This window comes from Sander lucioperca, chromosome 19 (genome assembly GCF_008315115.2).
Source record: "Sander lucioperca isolate FBNREF2018 chromosome 19, SLUC_FBN_1.2, whole genome shotgun sequence".
Lineage (NCBI taxonomy): Eukaryota > Metazoa > Chordata > Actinopteri > Perciformes > Percidae > Sander > Sander lucioperca.
The window spans coordinates 15,459,360-15,480,423 of record NC_050191.1 but is presented as its reverse complement, the minus strand read 5'-3'; the positions used below and the strand labels follow the sequence as shown (position 1 = coordinate 15,480,423).

General features: G+C 40.2%; 2 protein-coding genes across 4 annotated transcripts in view; one reads left to right on the top strand and one right to left on the bottom strand.

Annotated features, from left to right (window-relative positions):
• Positions 1–1,289: 1,289 nt before the first annotated feature.
• On the bottom strand, positions 1,290–4,480 carry stx11b.1 (syntaxin 11b, tandem duplicate 1). Its single transcript, XM_031322185.2, has 2 exons — positions 4,029–4,480; positions 1,290–3,006 (listed from the first exon to the last, which is right to left on the bottom strand). Exon 2 carries the CDS (start codon positions 2,887–2,889, stop codon positions 1,993–1,995), a length of 897 nt encoding a protein of 298 aa, XP_031178045.1. The 5' UTR covers positions 2,890–3,006; positions 4,029–4,480; the 3' UTR covers positions 1,290–1,992.
• A 2,025-nt stretch (positions 4,481–6,505) lies between these two features.
• mthfd1l (methylenetetrahydrofolate dehydrogenase (NADP+ dependent) 1 like) overlaps positions 6,506–21,064 on the top strand; it is a 38,976-nt gene continuing 24,417 nt past the window's right edge. Inside the window, exons 1-19 of one of the 3 annotated variants that reach the window (XM_031322151.2) lie at positions 6,506–7,040; positions 8,809–8,893; positions 9,007–9,057; positions 9,165–9,218; positions 9,733–9,857; positions 10,737–10,837; positions 11,858–11,994; positions 12,606–12,717; positions 13,347–13,414; positions 13,507–13,604; positions 13,767–13,940; positions 14,447–14,583; positions 15,160–15,206; positions 15,727–15,834; positions 16,263–16,337; positions 17,095–17,197; positions 18,494–18,570; positions 19,845–19,985; positions 20,777–20,845. In XM_031322151.2, the coding sequence (XP_031178011.1) occupies positions 6,805–7,040; positions 8,809–8,893; positions 9,007–9,057; positions 9,165–9,218; positions 9,733–9,857; positions 10,737–10,837; positions 11,858–11,994; positions 12,606–12,717; positions 13,347–13,414; positions 13,507–13,604; positions 13,767–13,940; positions 14,447–14,583; positions 15,160–15,206; positions 15,727–15,834; positions 16,263–16,337; positions 17,095–17,197; positions 18,494–18,570; positions 19,845–19,985; positions 20,777–20,845 (1,998 nt within the window). In that variant the 5' untranslated portion in view covers positions 6,506–6,804. Of the gene's footprint in view, positions 7,041–8,596; positions 8,675–8,808; positions 8,894–9,006; positions 9,058–9,164; positions 9,219–9,732; positions 9,858–10,736; positions 10,838–11,857; positions 11,995–12,605; positions 12,718–13,346; positions 13,415–13,506; positions 13,605–13,766; positions 13,941–14,446; positions 14,584–15,159; positions 15,207–15,726; positions 15,835–16,262; positions 16,338–17,094; positions 17,198–18,493; positions 18,571–19,844; positions 19,986–20,146; positions 20,184–20,776; positions 20,846–21,064 lie in introns of those variants that run through there. The other 2 variants (XM_031322152.2, XM_031322153.2) reach the window with 2 other exon arrangements.

Sequence of the window (21,064 nt, the reverse complement as noted above, 5' to 3'; positions counted from 1 at the left end):
AAGACTTTAGAAAGCAGTGTTGATTAAGTAAGACAACATTCCCGTCAAATAATGCATTCAGGACAAGTATTCATGAGAAAGTTGTTGAGGAAATCTGACTTAAATATTTAACAGTGCACCACAGCACTAATGCAGCACAAGCTGCCATATATTTGTTAATTGATAACATCTGTGTGAGTAGATGGTGTCTGGGGTACCATTAGGGTGGAGAGGGCCCTGGATGATTCAGAAGATCCAGGACTGGACAGAGAACCTGGAACAGGGGTGGATTAATGCACAGGTTTACCTAGGGGCCCCACATATGCAAGGGCCCCGGATTGGCCAGACTGTTTCTAATTATATACATTTACTTCAGAGGGAAAAAAGACCTTGACCCCTATTGGCCCATAAGAAACATTTTTTTTTTAAATGAAGCAGATGATTGGTTAGTTGTGGCCATAAGATTCATATGGTTAATTTGGTTTTTAAACAATACATCACTGCTACTGGACAGCAAGACGGCAAAAAATGAAATATGACAGCGGAGCGAAAAAATGAAAAGCACAACAGTTGAAAGAAACCAAGATCTACTAAAGAAAATCCCTAAATTGTGGCCGGTTTATCTCAATTGGTAGAGCAGGCGCACATATATAGAGGTTTACTCCTTGACGCAGCGGCTGCAGGTTCGACTCCGACCTGCGGCCCTTTGCTGCATGTCATTCCCCCTCTCTCTCCCCTTTCACGTCTTCATCTGTCCTGTGAAAATAAAGGCCTAAAAATGCCCCAAAAAATATAAAATAAAAAAATAATCCCTAAATTGACAACAAAGCAGGGGGTTATGTGCTTCTGCAGATGTTCTAGTTGCTGGTTTAGAAAACTAAATGCTGTTACCAGCTTGCAGATGCACTGTGAATTACTTTTTCTGTAGCATTGCTGCTTATAGTAAAAGCTATCTCAGTGTAAAGTCTATGCCAGTGTAACCCAAGTGTGTGCGTGTGGGCTATTTAATATTCCTAGCATGCAAGCATGGCACTAAATACCTTCTGGTAAAGTATGATGAGTAAGAGGGGGGGGCCCACACAAAGAGTAGCCTAGGGGCCCATGACAGCCATAATCTGCCCCTTGCAGGGATTATAGGTGTTGTGTCATTATTGAGCTGTTGCGACCCAACATTTTTAGCAGTGCCCCTTGTGTGTCTGAGTGATTGAAAACTTGAATTAAGAAAATGTGTTAATGTATACTAAACACTACATCTCAACAGGTCTTTGTTCATATGATGTAAATTTCATGATCAAACAAGAATGAAGACAGACTCACGCCGGTTTTAATATAACTGTTTATGTAATATACATGACACCACAGAAGAAAGGTTTTATCATCCATATATTCATAGAAATAGCAGTGAAAAGTAACAGATTAGGGTACATCACAAAACATAATTTGAGTGATCCCTGCATAACATTAAAACTGCCAATAAATCCTATTTAAACTCCCATCACTCCTCAGTTACTGGTGTCCTCAAAAGAGATGGTAAATATAAGAACAACATGCATATCTTAATGTTTCTTTGGGCTTCACTATTAGGGCCGTTTGCTGCATCAGGAACCATCGCGTCAGGCAGCATGCCTGAAAATTGCACTTTTTTTAAAAATGTTTTTCAATGACAAAACATGAACACCAATAAATACCATTTGCTTCAGTCCTGCATTACACCTGAGTCATGGGGGAATTAATTCAGATTTGACATAAATTGTAAAATATTTTAACCAAGCATTTTTGTCTCTCAATCTAGACAAAATAGTTTTAACTTCCTCTTCAAACCTTTGTTTTACATCCTGGAAATTGTATCATTATCTATAACTCCCCAGGCCATGTTGATAAAGACTTTGTGACAATAAGAATGTTGTACTAATGAAACATACAATAGCTGTTTTAAAATGTCCTTGTCTTTGTCTGGAGACAGCACAATGCATATTTTGCCATCCAGCTGCCAATCTCTGTACTGTACAGTAATTAGTCTACACATGGGAAACAGCTGCAGAACATCTTTTTAAAGGGGTTGTTCTTGTCATGACGTTTGGCTCTGCCAAGTTTGACGAGGGCCTCCTTTATGCCTTCATCGGTTTTCTGAACGTTGGTTTGGATGGTGGTCAGCATGGGGCCTTGCTCCTCCACCAGCAGGGCAATATCCAGGAAAATCTCATGGATGCCGTTGATACGGGTCTCCAGATCAACCAACTCTTGGTGACGTTTCTCAATCTGGGACAGAGCTGATCGAGCAGTTTTGCCTTCAGCCATTATGTTGTCGTTAAAGATGTTCCACTGACCTTTCTCAATCATCTCCTCCACCTCCTCTCCTGTCACCTCACGTCCCACTATCTCCATTTGCCTCTGGATCTGGGCTTTACAGTTCTCCCGATGGCTCATCTCAGCCTCGTTATAGTCAAACATGGTATCGCGGAAACCATTGCTGAGGCAAGCATATTGGGTTCTGGCAATACGTGTGATGGCAGAATTGGAGCCATATTCTTCTTCTAGCTTGTGAGCTTCGCCGTCCATGTCCCGCAGGCGTGCCAGCACACCCTCAGCCCGAGCCTTTATATCAGCACCAATAACATTGGAGTCCCTTTTGATAGTGCTCATGGTGGTGACACCCAGCATGCGAGAGTTTTGCTCACGAAGCCTTTTGATCTCCACACGGATGAGCTGGATCTCTCTGTGGATATCCTGCGACTGGGAAAAGACATCCTCCAGAGCAGGGCTGTTGTCCTCAAACACCACTGCTTCATGGGGCAACTCCATCTCCAGGTCAATGTTGCTGAAGGTGTCGGAGACAGTGGACTCGGCATACTCCATCTGCTCCATATGGCCGTTGGAAACTTCCTGCAGGTTGCTCAGTCTGTCCCTCATGGTTGTTCTGGAGAACAAGTCAAGGTTATCGATGTCAAGATGATTTCCTCTGTCTGGTTATCTTTCCTTTTCTAACACACATTGGTAAAGATGACTCCGTAAAGATCGATGAATGAACTGAAAGGGCAAACAACAACAACAAATCTTAAGATTCACAGCACATGGAATTGAACTTTTTTCACCATAGATGGCTGAACAACATGTAAAAAACGGACACAGATTACATTCAAGATCCAAACAGAAAATATTTGCAAGTTTAAACACAACCAGTGTCTCATTTAAGCTGGCATGCATGTTTAAACGCCTTTTCCTTCTTCCTTCAGTTGTCACCCACCCAGCACTGGCCTAACAGGTTCTCCAGAGAATAATCAAAAGGTGTTGCTCCTCACCAAACTAGTTCTTGTAACTTGTGATGTGTCTGACGTCTTTATCCAGAAACTCATTTTGACTTTGAATCTAACTGGAGCATCAGACTAAGCAGATACAGGAATATCTTGGATCTCCAGTTTGAGTGATTTCAAATGAAAAACTAAAATACCTAAAACTAAAAATATATATATTTCCAATGTGAAATAAGGAGGCTGGTGACATCATTAGAGGGAATTTCAAAAGGCTACTAGATCAAAAGTTCCCATACTTCAGTAACCCTTTCAGCTAAGAATATTATTTATTGTAGACTATTACAATGCTCCTGGGAAACACTACTTTGATAGTTAATTATTCAGATGATCTGAAACTGCTCAATCTCATGGTTAAACTATTATAAAAGTAAATTGCAAGGCTATGTTGTGGGTACATACAGTTAAGACTGTATATGGTAAATGTATGTTACAAATTGTAAACTATATCAAATCTGCAGTATGTGCATTTATTTTTTAGATTTTTTTCAGATACAGCTTAATCAGGTCTCACTGTAAATGAGATATTGATCTCAATGAGATTTCCTCACTAAATAAAGTGTTTATATAGAATACAATACTGAGTATTTATTACCACATAAATCCCAGGCACATTGTATGATAGACACCAACACACACCGGGTAACCTACGGTCCTATATTAATAATTTCCAACAATATCGGCCACAATCCACTCTCTTAATTTCATGCAGGATTAGAAGATCTAAGGAAAGCTTCTTACCTGTTGTGTTCTGATGTCCACAGATATCAAACTTTGTCCTTTAATGTAAGATGACCATGGTGCCACAGCACCATCCTACAGTTATGAAGTCGACTGCTCCGGCTGTGAGCAAGAACAAATGTAGGGCCCTACATGCGTAACGCAGCTATCTTTGGAGCCAAACAGGTATTCAACTGCGGATTTGTTGGATTGCGCCACGCCATGCGACTGTTCTGATGTGACTTCAGGAATGAAGTCCGGTCGGTTTGGCCTTTGCAGTGACGCTGCATCCCCGGAGTGTCAATTGGATAGGACGAAATGTAAGCAGCTGGTGTGTATAATGCATGACATGAGTGCCACTGTCCTCTTGTAGCTAGCTGAATAAATGTAAAGGGGGGGCCAGGACAGGTGTTTTTGACGGGAATCTCTAAAGATGACTCTGGCGAGTCGACATCTGTTAATCACCAACCTTGACTCACACCGCGGAAGGATTTCTTTGTGAGTTAGCAGACGGTCCTGATGTGGCCGGTATAGAGCATAGAGCCAAGCCCATGTGAATTAACGTCAACATTTTCCCATCCACGCCCAAATCACAACCACTCACTTGTGACACACACACACACACACACACACACACACACACACACACACACACACACACACACACACACAGTGCATAGCCCCTTACCCTAACCTTAACCATCACAACTAAATGCCTAACCTTAACTCTTACCCTAACCCTAATCCTAAAACCAAGTCTTACCCCTCAAACAGTCCTTTAAAGTTGTGGGATCCAGCATTTTGGCCCCACAATATAGTTAAACAAGAACACACACACACACACACACACACACACACACACACACACAGACAGACCAATGAGGTTTTGCCAGCCCCATTGTCCAATTAAGGCAGATTTGAAATTAACTGACATTTGCTTAGATGTTAGCATAAATTTGCATTTTCCATCATTTAACAAAATGGTTGTAGTTGGCAAGTCAGGGGCCAGGCAGAGAGGCACCTTCTCAAATTATGCTTCATTAGGATACTTGCAGCAGGAAGTTGTGTATTAGCCCTGTACCCGCAGCAAAATCAGTAGGCTATATATAAGCATGAGTATACAGTGGGGAATAACTTTTGTTGTCTTTTCATATAAATGTAGCAAGTCTTTATTTATTCTTGGGGATGCCTTGTTTTAACATTTAAATATTTGTTGAACTTTTTAAATACATGTTGCAGTAAAGTCATTATTAGTGCCTGGTCAATCACATTGTATTGATTCCAGTGTGACTGATTTATTGCCTTTGTTTTTTAATGTTGTGTGCATCCATTGAACTGTAAGTACATTAAGTCACATACTAATATGATTGTATGGTTATTCATCCCTTTTTAGGTAGGCTAATTCTTGCTCCTTTTCATTTCGGCTACTGGTGGTCAATTGAGTGTCTGCAGTGTTCCACCTGTGTAGAACCTATACTTAATGTTACTACATTCAATGCGCCTCTCTTCTGTCATATGTCATTTGTAAACTTGTTGTTTTGCTGTATTCAAATGTAGTCTGTACGTATGGTTTAAGATAATGCCCATAGGTTAATTTTTGGTGTAGCTGGCATCATTGTGGTCTCATGGTTTTACCTTGTGGCAGTGCTATGCATAGCGGTGCATGTCATTCAGTTCTTTATAATGACTGGGTTTAATGGTTTTTATTGTTTTCTTTATTTATTTAATTTCCCTTTTCAGAACCCCCCTCCCACACCCACACACACACACACACACACACACACACACACACACACACACACACACACACACACAAATACAAACTTAAACTTCTGACTAAGGTATTCCTGTAAACCCTGTCATGCAATAACACTTCTGGACTATTTGGGATTTGACCAGTAACTTCAGTGGTGGGTGGTCATTCTCCAGGACCCAGTGCAGCCTATATTTCTTTTACTGTGACAAGACTTAATGACCTTAGCTGCACTGTTTCCAAGAGTTTTTCTATGCAGGTTCAGTGGTGGTTCCAGATGAGCTGAGTTATAATTTAAGTGTTATTTCTCATGCACATGCACATATTCTCTCTATTATATGCACCCCAGGCCTTATAGGCCATCATCTTTTGAGTACAAGTCATACTTTGTGAACCTACTTGGCCTGAACTGACATCCTCCCATCTTTCTGTGTCAACATAGCACGTGAACGCGCGTGCTCGTAACCTCGAGCAAATCCCTTCTTCTGGGGCTGCTGCATTCAAGTGTACCTCGGAAATTCGAAGCAACTATTCCAGTATGCCTGGTTAATAACAAAATATACCCTATGCCAAATGTTGGGTATATTTTCTTGCGGTCTTTTAACAAAGCAACCAGCCGACATTTAGTAGTAACGTTTGGACAGGAAAGACAAATGGGTAGGCTACGCATTACATGATGTAATTTATATTGTAGTTATTCCATGATCGAAATGTTGCTTAACGGTCCATCCATGTTAACGATTGGCAACGCAGTAGGGAACGTGACTTCCACATTCCCGCGCCCCAAATGTCATACAGCTTGTGTTATAATAAAGCGTCACATTTGTGCATTGGTCGTGTATGCCGATGTCTTCATATTTCCGACTGCCCCTGAAGAGTATACCTCCATCTGAACCCTGTGTTGACTCGCCCCCACAACTTTCTTTTTGTTCCTCCTGGAAGTTGAATCCCTTGCTACCCACCGTAAGACCAACAAGACAAGAAAACCGTATACGCCACAATTACAAAACTAAAAGTAACGTGAAGTTACTCTGTTAGTAAGCCATGAAGTTGTCTATAATTCGTAGTGCTTGTAGCAGCATTCGGATACATCCAGCCTGTCCAGGAAGCAGGGTCAGCGGTTTGACACGTAGATGCCTACCGGTTGGTCCTGCCAACAACCGGTTGATCCTCCGGACAGCAAGCGCTACTAGCAGCGGCGGTACCAGCCCAAAATTAGCCGTCAGCTTTGGGAAACAGTCTCAAAAGGATGATGGGTTTGACTGCGACAGTTCTTTGAGGTAAGTGTGTCTGTGACCACACGACTGCTTTATTGTCATATTTGTATTACATTTAACTGAAAATAAAACACAATCGAGTGATGAACAGTAGCTAACGTTTACGTATTTCCGGTCTTGATGGCGTTTTTACGCATGAATAGCAGCCAGTTCCGCACATGTCCTCGATATCCTCAGAGGGACGCCTGCTGATGTAACTTCTCTCCATTGTTGCCAAACACATGATGCTAAAGTGTGTGTGTGTGTGTGTGTGTGTGTGTGTAAATATTTAAATGATGTTATTTTTACTACTATAGACCATCGTGAGAAATAAAGTACATTGAATGATGATCCTAGTTAGCTAGAGGTGGGCTTGCTCTAGATCAGGAGTCACCAACCTTTTTGAAACTGAGAGCTACTTCATGGGTACTGAGTCATACAAAGGGCTACCAGTTTGATACACTCTTCTGAAATAACAAATTTGCTCAGTTTGCCTTTAGTTATATATGATTATTAATGATTAATGATAGTCATCTATGTGAAGACACTGATTACGTTAATGATTTCTCACAATAATTATCAACAATGACTTAACAAGGTGGGAAACCGATAATGTCAATATTTAATTTTCATTTTTAGAACAGGCCTGAGGGCTACTCATCTGGTGCTTGGGGGCTACCTGGTGCCCGCGGGCACCGTGTTGGTGACCCCTGCTCTAGATAATGTTTACATTTTGGACAACATGTAGGTCATTGTGTTAAATGTGTTAACATATCAGCCCCTCCCACCTTTTATCACAAGCGCAGTAAGGTGGTCAATCGGTGCACTCTCACAATTGGTATTTTATTTTATTCCATTAAATAAAATCTTATTTCCATTAGGGCTGGGATGATATGCTTTTACCCCGATTTGATTCTTTCAGCATACATGGGTGCCGATTCGATTTGTATTGCAATTTTCATTCATGGTGATTCTAGAAGTATTGCGTTTCAATAGTTTTGAGCATTGCGATTTTCTTTTCCTTCTTTAACAAAAGTTGAATAACACACTTCTAGGGACAATTTATCATGAGACATTTCTAAAAACTAATTGTACATAACATGGATTTTCTGCTTTTTCTGCATTAGCTCTGTTTAGCTGGAAACTGATATGATGTAGTCGGCGATACTGTATAAATAGAAAATATTTTGGTCAATCACTGGTAAAAAATAAATAAATAGGGTAACCTCTAGCTCACCTGGTAGAGCGTGCGCCCCACGTAGGCTGAGTCCTTTGCAGCGGCCTGGGTATGAATCTGACCTGCAGCCCTTTGCTGCGTGTCATCCCCTCACTCTCGCCCCCCCTTTCCTCTTCATCTGCACTATCTAATAAAAAAAAAATTGGGAAAAATAATCAATTTTAAAAAAGTGTCGCAAAAAAATAATTATACATACATGAATCGGTTTCCCCCCACCCTTATTTTCCATGGTATATTTTTGTTCTAGTGGGATGTGGTATTCCTTTAACTGAAGCAGGCTAATCACTTGTTTCCGATGTTTTATTTGAATAGGTAAAGCGGGAGAGACAATGCCAGACTAGAGGCATTTAAAGTTTCACCCCTCCCCCCAGTTTGTCAACAAACGCAGAATAAGCAGTTCTAAATGGTATCCACTTTTCTGGTGAGGGTACCTTTTCCAAAAATCTTACAGAATGGGTGTCTTTGACCTGATGTATGTGTTTGATTTTAAAAACCCTGGGTGTATCCCTAAATGGATTATTGGAAATAGCTAACCAGTTTTACTTTCTCTCACAGGGAAGTGGTTCAAAGCACCAAGGAGGCAATGTTGGCTCTGCAGGGAAGAAATCCAGTTGTCCAACCATTGTTAGTCATTATACAGGTATTTTAAGCAAAAACAGAACAGCTATGTAGGATTTGTAATTTCCATTGTTGCCTTAAATACTGTCAAACCTTAAAGTAAGGCCAGGTCTGTGTGCTTATTTTATCTCAAAGGCAGGTGAAGATGACTGCTTGTTGGAGATCAATAAGAAAATGGCAGGAAGGGTAAATTCCTTTCCTTCTGATCCTCTGAATTTTATCCATTTTGTCTTTTTCACAAATCTACACAATAATTCAAGCAGTTAACCCTCTCATTGTCTGTATGTCCAAAGATTGGCTTAAACATCACCCAGATTTGTCTGGCAAAGGAATGCAGTGAAGATGAAGTAAGTGAAGCTGACACAAATTTGCACCTAAAACTAGGAAAACTCTTCCCACCCTGTCATCATTTAGCAAGTAATTAATTTAAACATTTCTTGACTGTAAGTCATCATATATCCACTGTTACATAACTAATCCCTAATTTCCTTAGTCACTCCTTTGGGTCCTGTTTGTATTCCTTTTTTATTTCATGGTATTTTCCAATATTGTGTGAGTGGGAATGGGAAGCAGCCTCTCAGCTGTTGCTCTCTTTGCCCAGATTGATTTTGACTCTTGAGCCATATCAGCTGACTGTGGATGATTTACATTATAATTCCTGCTGTTTGCTGTTTCACTCTTTACCTTTAATTAATAAAATATCAAAGACACTTTACCTCTAAGGTGTGTAGGCCAAGGTTTTCTGTAGACAATATGCAGCCACTGTGGTATTAACAGTTTCACAGGTTACATTTCCTACTGTTCCTATTGCAACTATACCTTCTGTTTGTCTGTGTTTTGTCTTTGTGTGAATGTGTGTAGATTGTAGAGGAGGTGTTGAAGCTGAATGAAGACCCCAGGGTGCACGGAGTCTACCTCCACCTCCCCCCTGCCTACATCACCAGTCGAGTGTTGAACACAATCAAACCTGAGAAGGATGTAGACGGGTAAAAACCTGCTCTAGCCAAATAGGATCATTGCATTTAAAACGGCTGGATTTTCTAATCTCACATAGAGAGACATAACAGTGAAGAGTATATGTCTTTCAAATTGCACATGCTGTTAAAAGATCTTTTACTGTGTATATTTACAATTGGTTGTCTCTCTAGTTGTTCCTCTTTAATAATTTGTTTCCTTAAAATTGACTTTTTTTTGTCGGCAGTAGACAGTTTTATGCAGCAGTCGGCCAGGTATCTGCTGTGCGTGTTTCTCTTTCCCAACAGAGATAAATGCATTTACTCACATGGTACACCAAATCAGAAAGGGCTGCACAGAATTAAGACGTCTAAATGCAGAGTGTGTGACTTCAGCAGACACGTGAATGAAAACATTTGCAAGGCACCCTTCATAATCATCACAAATTAAAGAGAGCTGGTTCAACCGAGGACACATTTTGTAAAGCAAGTTCATTTAAAAAAAAATAGTTGAGGTTGTCCCATGAAAAACTGAGATATATGGTGCTTTTGCTTTACTGCAACAAGCTACTTTGTTTATTTCTGGTGTTTGATAAAAACATTTTTTTGACCTGTAATCCTAGATATCTCTTCAATAATAAAGCAACTATGCTATTAACTTAAAAATGTACTCACCAGTGTTAAGCTTACCCATAGAAATACATTTTATTTCTGTGGCTTTACCAGTAACTCACTAAATGACGTGTGCCTCGTGTATATGCAATTTTTACATTTTCTAAAGGTACTTGATACTGTCATTCATAGCAGTTTACAAAATAAACTTAATGCCGTGGCCAGGTAGAAGAATAATTTATTTGATTTATATTGAAAATGAAATGTATCATATTTTTGTCCCTTCTTGTCTTGTTATAGGATATCTGATTTGAATATGGGCCGTCTGGTACGAGGAGACCTAAGCAAAGGCTTTGTGCCACCCATAGCCAGCGCTGTGCTGGATCTGCTGGAGAAACATGGTATACACTCTGATATATGTAGCTGTAATGGCACTTACATTTCCTTTTGAAGGGTCTTTTTTTATTTATTTTTATTTTTTAGAGACGTGAAAGCATGCAAAACGCAGGTGTAGCTGGTTAATTTAAAGAGCGAGAGAGTTTGATTACGGTAAGCTACAGTTGTAGCAAGCACTGACAATCAGTATTATTGTGGCACACCAGATATTCCTCGTTACTAATGTTATTAGATGCAGCTGTGTCGGTAGTACATTCATGCTGGAAAAATATCTAAATTAGATGTATTTAATACTGAAGTGCTTTTTTGACATGGCATGACAACATTCCTGTTTACCAATTCTATACTTTGAACGCTGCTAGATGTTGCAGAACAGAAAATGATACTATTAATGAATGTCAAGCAAACTGCAGCTTTGGGAAACCTTTGTCAATTTCAAATTTGGGAATTCATCAAAGCAAGCACACTATTTTTCCTAAGACTTTATACTTTTTATCAGAATGAACACACCATGTGCTTAAAAACCTTTTGCAAATGCAGAGAAGTGAAAATGTCACGATGTCGGTGTGAACATTAAGCTAAGATACTCACTGGGAATCTTTGGGAATTATGTGGGGATCTGAATTGGGAAACACAAGACACACCAAAAGGCTGACTCATCATACTAAGTATTGAGTTCAGGACCAATTTAAGACACACCCTGGGGTTCAGAGGGTAGGGGGTCAAAGTTCACATGCACATAGGGTCACTGTTATTCTGAGTAAATAATTTGTGTCCAGTTGCAGTAGTATATGGGGTGGTAAATTCCAAAATATAAATAAGTATGGGCATTAGATTTGAAAATGGGCCACATATCAGCATACCCTATCTGTAATTATGACCACAGTGTTGCACAAAGCTATTTAACACCTACTTTTTGATTGGTGTGCAAACTAATTTCCATCCATGTCCAGATTGTCAGCATTTTAATATGTATCATGAATACTTAACTGCATGGCCTTATGTTGCATTTAATACTTCTGCAGATTCTGCTTTGGAAGGGAAAACTGTGTTGCTTGTTGGAGGAGAAGGACCCCTTGGGGTGTCCCTGCAGTGCCTGATTGAAAGAAGTGGAATGGTAGCTCTCAAGGGTAATTGGAGCTCAAAAAGCCTACAGAGACAGGTGTGGTGTTGTTCATATGATTCTTTTTTCCTTTTCTTTTTCAAAACTTTTTTTAAACCTTTTTTTAAATCACCAGTTTCACTAGGTCCATGTTTGTGGTCAGCTTGACATTTTGTTTGTTTTGAGTATGTTCTTTTCGTGTTTTGAGTATCATTTGTTTGAAAAGATGTACCGCTAAAGCCATAGCTTTATAAATGAAAAGCCTTTTTATGCTCCATATCCTCACACATCTGTCATTATTCAGTTGCGCCAGCTACAGTTTGTGCAGTTTTAGTGGCCAACCACATGGAGTCAGTCTCTGCTTCTTCATATGCAGTGTCATAAAATGTGATCAGTTGCAACAGAGGTAACTCAAACACTAGTTTGCTAATTGAAAGCCATACATTTTTTCATGATCAGTCACATTTTTCTGAAGAGGTATTTCTGGTTTACTCAACATAAAAATTGTTTTATGTTTATCTATCAATCACACATCTTCTGGGACTTTGGACTCTTCTGGATTCAATCTGCTTCACTTATTTTTGCTTTAAGCGCTTGTCTTTTTTATTTGTTTTTTTATTTCCTCTCTTTGAAATTCCTGATATTTGATTTCTTCGATCCTTGTTTCCTAGGTTATGCAGGCTGATGCTGTGGTCCTGTTAGGAGCAGGGAACATGGATCTTCCACCCACCTGGATTAGACCAGGGGCTGCTGTCATCTGCTGTGAGCCCACCCTGGAGACAGGTATTGTTGAATATATTATGATAGTCACAATCACCCTGTACAGGCTTGATCTATAGGAGAAAAGAAATGACTCTTAACCTCCTGGCACCGCACCTTTGGGTGTTGCACGTGAATTGGAATTTAAACCTTGCTGCCACACATAAAGCCTATTTGCTGTTGACCTTTCAGAATGCATTTAATGGGATTATAGCTGACTAAAAAGCTTGAGAATGTGGCCGGGTTAGCTCACTTGGTAGAGCAAGCGCACATATATAGAGGTTTACTCCTCGACGCAGCGGCCGCAGGTTCGATTTTGACCTGCAGCCTTTTGCTGCATGTCATTCCCCCTCTCTCTCCCCTTTCATGTCTGCATCTGAGTTTTCATAGACATACTAGTGTAGTTAGTTAGTTAGCTAGTGTGTATTTGGCTTTTTCCAGTATTATAGAATGAAGTATAAGTTTGCAGTTTATCATGTAGACAGACTTAGCAAGTGTTGCAGTTGTGAGGTTACACTCATATATCGTATGGTGGGACACAGCATGTGTCCTCTGTGTACTAGTGTCCAACACTTGTTAACATTTGGATATGCATGTTTTATTTCTCAACATGTGCATTTATCATACTGTTTCTTTTTGTTTACTTGTTTTAGATGAACAGGCCATTGAGATGTCCTCAAAGTCTGGGTTAGGATACCTCACAGCAGCTTACAGAACACAGGTGTGCCTCTTTGTTTCTGTCTCGCCCCATTTGTCTTTTTTGTTCTTTACCTTCATACCTACCTACCTCTCTCTCTCCTCTTTTTCTACTAGAATGTGGTGGGTAGTTGCAGTCGGTGGCTCCAGGAGCAGCAGTACCGACCCTGGCATCTGCACAGCCTCAAACTGCAGCCCATGACCCCTGTACCAAGGTATAGACTACTTTCTGTGAGGAATTTAACTACATCTACCTGGACATCCTTTTCTCATGTCATACTATTCTCTAAGTTGCACCTTAGAGACATTGTCCATATAGGTGGTGCTTTAAAATGAAATGTATCTGAATGATTAATCATGCTTTCTACATTTGCCAGTGACATAGAGATTTCTAGAGCTCAGACGCCCAAGCCAGTGGACCAGCTGGCTGAGGAGATTGGTTTGCTGCCAGAAGAGCTTGAAGCCTATGGCAGGAGCAAAGCTAAGGTCCGACTCTCATTGTTGGACCGCCTCCACAAACAGCCGGATGGGAAATATGTACTGGTTGCTGGGTACGTGTGACTTACTGAGACTCAGGTTCGAACATACGGCTGAACCGAAGCCATGGTTACCGGCTGAAGCAGATTTGTTTTGGATCACGTTAGCCTGCTTGTCAGGGCCCGCCCTACTCTGCTTCTGACTGGCTAGTCGTCCTTACCTAGGTACTGCGCATGTGCGACTCCCAACAAAGATGCAGTAGAAGTGAGATGTCTCACTCTGTAGCTAAAACAGAGAACTCAACACACAGGGTGAAAAGAGGAGTTGCAGCAATGTGCAGTATGACAAAAATATGGTGTTTTTTTTTTAAATTAAAGCAGTTAAACCTATTTTGGTAGAACCTCTAAATACAATTATGAACCTGAAGATGAGCCTAATATGAGGTCTTTAAAGCAATGTATCAATTATTTGGCTGCATACTGTATGTGTTATTCTAACAATAATGCACATAGATTCAGTCACATTATTCTAGCCAAAAAATATGAAGTAACATTTTTTTCTCTATTTTCTGTATGTCTAGTATAACTCCCACCCCACTGGGTGAAGGTAAAAGCACGGTGACCATTGGCCTAGTCCAGGCCCTGTCTGCCCACCTTAAGCTCAACTCCTTCGCCTGTCTCCGACAGCCTTCCCAGGGACCCACCTTTGGGGTTAAAGGTCAGCAATGAATACATACTATGAATCCTTATGCTAACTGTACATGACATATTCGATCTGAAAAGTATGCTTTCCCCTTCTCTGTGCTCTTTACCTTTCTCTTGACCTCATGGTAATGTGATACAGTAGTTTCTTATTTTAAAGATAATCGTTCCAAGACTAATTGTTTTCTCTAACGCTCTTTTTTTTTTTTTTTTTTTTTTTTTTTTTTGTTGTAAGAAAGCTATTACATTAAATAACAACCTACATGTTTTTAAGGAGATGTATTTTCATGTTAGAAAAGATATCCAACTGTTATTTTGGAATGCAACTCTTAATTTAGTTTTTCTTCCAATTGAATACATTGAGTGGAATTTTGAAGTCCAGAGACAGGCGCCCAAACTAGCAGTTAGGAATGTCTCAACTAACTGTGTGATAAGCTATCTTTGTCAGTGTGAGGCTAGCATTTCATACCCTACTACATTTTGTGCAGGGGTGGAGTAGTTCACTCAGAGTCCACCACTCAGCATTCCTCCTTTTGTGTGTCCCTGTCCTGTTGGTCTGCCTCTGACTGTGCTACCTCTTCTTTGTGCCTAGGGGGAGCTGCAGGAGGGGGATATGCCCAGGTCATCCCTATGGAGGAGGTAAAACACACAGACACTCTCATTGCTTCCTAGCAGGACTGACGCAGGCTTCAAAGACCGAAGACATGCAGAGACTCACACTAGTTTACACATACACACACAACCCCTGGAGCTGTGGCATAATATTGCCTGTGACTAAATCACTGTCTGTAAAGGCAGGGAGGGAGGGCTGAGAGGGAAGGAGAGTGATTTTTTTAGCTGCAGACACGTAGCCTTCAACGAAGCAGCCTCCTTTTCTCATACCAAAACACCAGCTATTTACCTCTCCAATATTTTTAAAGACCTAGGGCACAAAGTCTAAACCATGAGAAGGTTACTTTGTTTGAAGCCACATGTGATACCAAATTTTGTGATTACCTTTTAACCCCCCTTGGTAGAGGTTTTATTTCCACTGGGACCATCTGAACTCACAACTTGTACCAATACACTACAGGAATAGTAATTTGATTTTCTTTATTTCAACTCTTTCACATTTTCTTGTTTTAATATTGTTTGTTCTTCCTCTTTTTTTACCCTTCAGTTCAACCTCCATCTGACTGGTGACATTCATGCCATTACAGCAGCCAACAACCTGGTGGCAGCAGCCATCGATGCCAGAATGCTCCACGAGGCGACTCAATCAGACAAGGTGACCGTGTGATGATGTCGCCCAGTAATAACTCATTCTTACACCCCCAAAAATGTGAAACTGTTGTTTTGACTTGGATGCTAGTATAATGACAATCCTGATTTTGCACACAATTTAAATGTTAGTGATTTGCTATTTAGATGTTATTCTCTTTGATTTAAGAAAGGAAATGATGCATTATGTTAATATGTGTACATATTGCAATCTTGTTATCTAGTGATGTCACTGAATATTTACACGGAAGCCTCAAACATGTCGAATATATGTAAGAAGAGTATGCTTTTTATGCTCCGGTAACATTTAGCAGTCACAACCATGGTGTGATTGTGATGCATTCTATTCAAGAAAACATAATTATTGTAATTTAAAGGAACTTTATATGCATATACATGTTTATTATATATACGTTTATGTCTTATACCTCCAAGGCCCTGTTCAATAGACTGGTCCCTTCAGTGAATGGAGTCAGAAGATTTTCACCCATCCAAATCTCCAGGCTATGTGTAAGTCCAAACACTGCAGTGCCAGAATCACTTGTATCAACAATCATTACTAGCCAAAAGCATTGCTGTGTTGAGCTCTTGTATAAAAAATAAAACAAGTTGTTGTTTTTGTCCACTAGGGGACCTCAGTGAGCCTAGCTTTAAAATCCCATCTTTCCCCTCAGCATGTCTTTATCTCCAACTATTTGTTTAGGTCTCATGAAGCTCCTATTTGTTTATATGTCTAAGAGTAAGGCTGTTTCTTGTAGTGTTGAGGAAGAATGCTTTATATCAAGTCTTGGCAGATAAAATACATATGGCACATGCAAAGTTTGAACATAAGCCAACTGAATGTTTGTCTGTCATGTTGTATGAATGTCTCTGGAATTTGGGTCATAATGGACAGGGTGAGAGATAAAGAGTCATCATGTGTGTTTTTAAACGGCGCACTCCCAGTGAACCTTTTGAACCTGACAGTGAGTTGATCGCCTCATAGTCATTTAGTCTGGATTTGTTTTTACATGCTGGAATGATGCTGTGTCCAGCTGATGTGAACATAGCAAGAAAAGTCCCACTACGTTGGTCTAAAATAAAATATAGAAATAGATTATCCTAAAATATCAAACACATTGCTGCATCTAGCAGTAGTGCCGCAGCTGGGACCGAAATGTGGGCATGTGTCGAACCAAAGTGCAAAAAATAGCACCTAAGCATCACATCTCCAAAAACACTTACACAACAGATGATCCTCTAATCTTCTTTCTCTCTTCGATTCCAGCGTTTAGGGATCAATAAAATAGATCCTGCATCTCTCACACCCCAGGAAGTCAGCACCTTTGTTCGTCTTGACCTTGACCCCTCCAAGATCACCTGGCAGAGAGGTATCTATAGAAGTATAGAAATTCACTCTGTAAATGATTTCTGTTTGCAACCTTCTAATACTGAAGGGCATTTCCCCCCCATAGCCAAAACTAAAGAAGGACAATGTATGTCTGTGAAATATTCAGTAGGGTTTGTGTTTCTTCTTGATGCAGCGGGTTGTAACTGCAACTTATCACGTTTGAACTATAGCAAAAAGTTTATACCTAGTTGTTGGTATGCAGTGACAATATTAGGCATTCCAAGCAACGTGGTCAAATATTTAGTAAAATGATGTCATATATATATATATATATATATATATATATATATAATCTATTTTATGTTTTCACATTGATACATTTCCCTTGAGAATAAAATTGTAATGCTTGCTACACAACATCCAGTATGACTGTCACGCAAATCTAATTACATGAAAGAAGTTTTGACAAACATCCAATGGTCCATTAAGTCTGAAGAATGTGACGTGCTATATTGAATTAAAATAAAATGTTTGATAAAGCACAATCTGAATTTAATATTCACTGCACTGTATGTTGGTGTGTTCTCGTCAATGCAAATTGGATATGAAAACTCTTTTATGCCTCTTGTGTTCATATGGATTCAACACTAAAATCGCCGCAGTCATCAGTCACAGAGAATTACATGTGGGTATGGTAGGAGTGGGAATAGTTACCTCAGTGGAAGCTGTGTTTGGTTTAAAGTTGTCAGTGAGAACAACCAGCCGGGTGCTGCTATGACTGATGTGGTATTTACTCCAGTGGCTCCAGAGGGCACTCTTAAAAGACGAACCCTGGAGATTAAAAACAGATTTACTACCTAATGTTATGTGTGTGTGACTGTGTGTCTATGTGTTCATGAAACAAACCATGTTTTTCATGTTCCCTTTCATTATATCCAACCAGCATGAGGATAATGTTTGACTAATGTGGTTTCCTCGCTCATTGTAACAACAGTATAGCCACAGATTTTTAACCACATTATTAGAGAATAGGCGAAGTGCTCAGTGAAGAAACTTTTAGGTAGCAAATCCTAGTAGCATAAGCACTTTCATTGTGTCATCGCCTACTCAGATTAAGTGATAAGAATCTCTCTTCTAGTCAGTTATTGGGTTTGTGTGTGTGTCTTTGTGTGCAAGCCTGTGGATGTGCATTTTTGTCTATTTAACGTGTGGACATGGATTTTTACAGTCTGTCAGGTTCTTGTCTCATTGATGTTATGACAAAGTAGTATATTTTATAATAAATAATAAATGTTACAAGAAATTAGATTTATAGTCTTTTGTCTTTGTTTTCCAGTTGTTGACACAAATGACCGTTTCTTGAGGAAGATCACAGTAGGACAGGCGAGCACTGAAAAAGGACAGATCAGAGAGGTATGCAGCATTCATGCCTTCACAATCTCCATTCCCCTGAATTTATGATGTTCTTTTGAAAATGTTTTTTTTTTTTATCCACCGGCTTTGTTTTGTGTATTTTTACGATAACCACACTTCTGCAGTATCGGTTTTGGATACTGTTATCCACTAATCCTAATATGTTACATTCCAGTTCATTGCAAATATTTTCTCATACACCTACCTAGTATGACAAACAGTGATATCACTGCAGTGTTTCCCTTGCGGCCTTGCTGGTGGGTGTGATAACATGGGTGTAAGGTAGAATGAGATGCTCGTGTTTTTAAGTTTTTCAGTAAAACCTTTTAATGTAAAAAACTTTCACATGCATACACACACACACACACACACACACACACACACACACTCTCCTTTCCGTTTCCCTGTCCTGTCTCTCTCTCTCATGATAAAGCCCAGATGTATTTCGCCCATATGTCTGTAGTAATGACAGCTAAATGAAATCCTGTAAATAAACACTTCACCTCAATGGGAAGCAAGCAGGCTTAAGTGAAAGCAAATGTTTAAAGAAGGAGAAAAGTGACCCACCCATGCACACACACACACACACACACACACACAGAGCTAGTTCAGCATATGTTTACATTTACCGCCATCAGCTCATCCATTCCGTTTCCCTTTTCATTCCTCTGTCCTCCACCTTCCTCCAGTGCTTGATACACTATAGCCCCTCAGGGTATTATCACTGGGAGTGGAAGTAGAAATGGTGTGTTTCTTGGTGGATTAATGTGGTTTAAGTTACGTTTCTTTTTTTCTTGTGACGTGGAATGAAGACTGCTTTGGTTTTCCATATGTAAATCCCTCATTCTTCCTTGTGTTCTTGTGTCGCTATTTCATTTTTTTATTTGTTTGACATAAATCAATACAGAAACTCACAATCCTGTCATTTATTGCCCCAAAGCCATCACCCCATTACTAGGTCATGATCATAAGACTCCTATTCCCTTGCCCATGTGATAAAGCTGGTGACTGGCGTCCGTCTTGATCATTTCTTGTCTTCTAGTCACTGTGGAAAGTTTTCTTCCCACAGTGTGTTTGCTACAGCGCTGTGTTTGACAGTCAGTCAGGGATACTATTATTCTTTACTAAGCAGTCCCTACCTATTGAAAGATAGAGTCAAATTTGTTTTGGTGTGAAAGTTTTAAACATATTGCTTTCACAATATTCTGCAGGCCGGTGAACAAATACTGCAATTTGTTTACATTGTGTATGATTTTCCTTTTCTCACCCTCCAGACTGGGTTCGACATTGCAGTGGCCAGTGAGATCATGGCCATCCTGGCCCTGGCAGACAGCCTGGTGGACATGAAAAACAGACTGGCGCGCATGGTGGTGGGGACCAGCCGCTCTGGACAGCCTGTCACCGCAGAGGACCTGGTGTGTGTTACTGTGTGGTCTTGTCATTCAGAGAGTGTGTGAATTTTATCAATCTCACAGTTAACTTTTCATCACTACATCTCAGAATTTCTGCAATGAAAAGTATTGAGTCAGCTGCAGTTCCGATAAATGAAGAGACATTTTCTGTCATTCCCATGCAGAAAGAAGTGTGATGGTTAGGTGTGTCCTACATTTTTGGTAGGTAAACCTGCAGTGTTGGGCCCTCGTGGGAGATTTTCGAGACACGTACAAAACATGTGAAACATAATTCATCATCATCATAATCGTCTGTCAAACTTGCAGCTAAGAAATATCCAAATTCCCACTTGGACCAGACACACTAACATACCACTTCCCCTCTTGAAAAAAACATTTTTAATCTAGGTGTAACCTGCGATTAAGATGTTAAGCAGAGTTTTCGCACCTCTCACCGGATCCATTTCTGGGGTCAGCTGTTTCTGGTTTCCCACAGAAGACTGCGGGCCTGTGTTGTTTCAGAGGTGTAGAGGAGGCTCCCCTATTAAGTTACATTAGTCTTTTTGATTAGGCTGGATGCCAAAACATCACCACACCTCAGAGCCAGCCCCAGTGGGAATATGGTATACGACTGTGTGTATACTACATGGGAAGCAAGCACAGAGACCTACAAATGGACTGTAGTGCAATGTATCCTCTGTAGTAGAACCATTTAACCATTCTTCACATAAATATCAGCTGTTTGTGTTAGTGTGGTTACATTTTTGTCGTGATCTAATAACCTGATCTTGTATTTCTTTCTTCCTCTCTGTCAGGGTGTGAGTGGGGCACTAGCGGTGTTAATGAAAGATGCCATCAAGCCCACGTTGATGCAGACCCTAGAGGTGAGACATACACATAACCCCACTTAAATAGTCATTATGCTGCTCAACTGAGTCTCTTTTGGAGAATATATTGTAGAATAAATAGGCTGGTAGTCCACAGGGATGCTGAGTGTGCACTAGACCTACCTCTACCTCTGCTGTCAGAGAAAAGAAAGAGAGTGCTCCACTGAGAGCTTTTAAGAAAAGATGATAGATTGACCTTTTCCTCCCATGGCTCTT

Bases quoted from the DNA above. Each gene is read 5' to 3' on its own strand.
- stx11b.1 (XM_031322185.2), bottom strand. From the start codon at position 2,889: ATGAGGGACAGACTGAGCAACCTGCAGGAAGTTTCCAACGGCCATATG.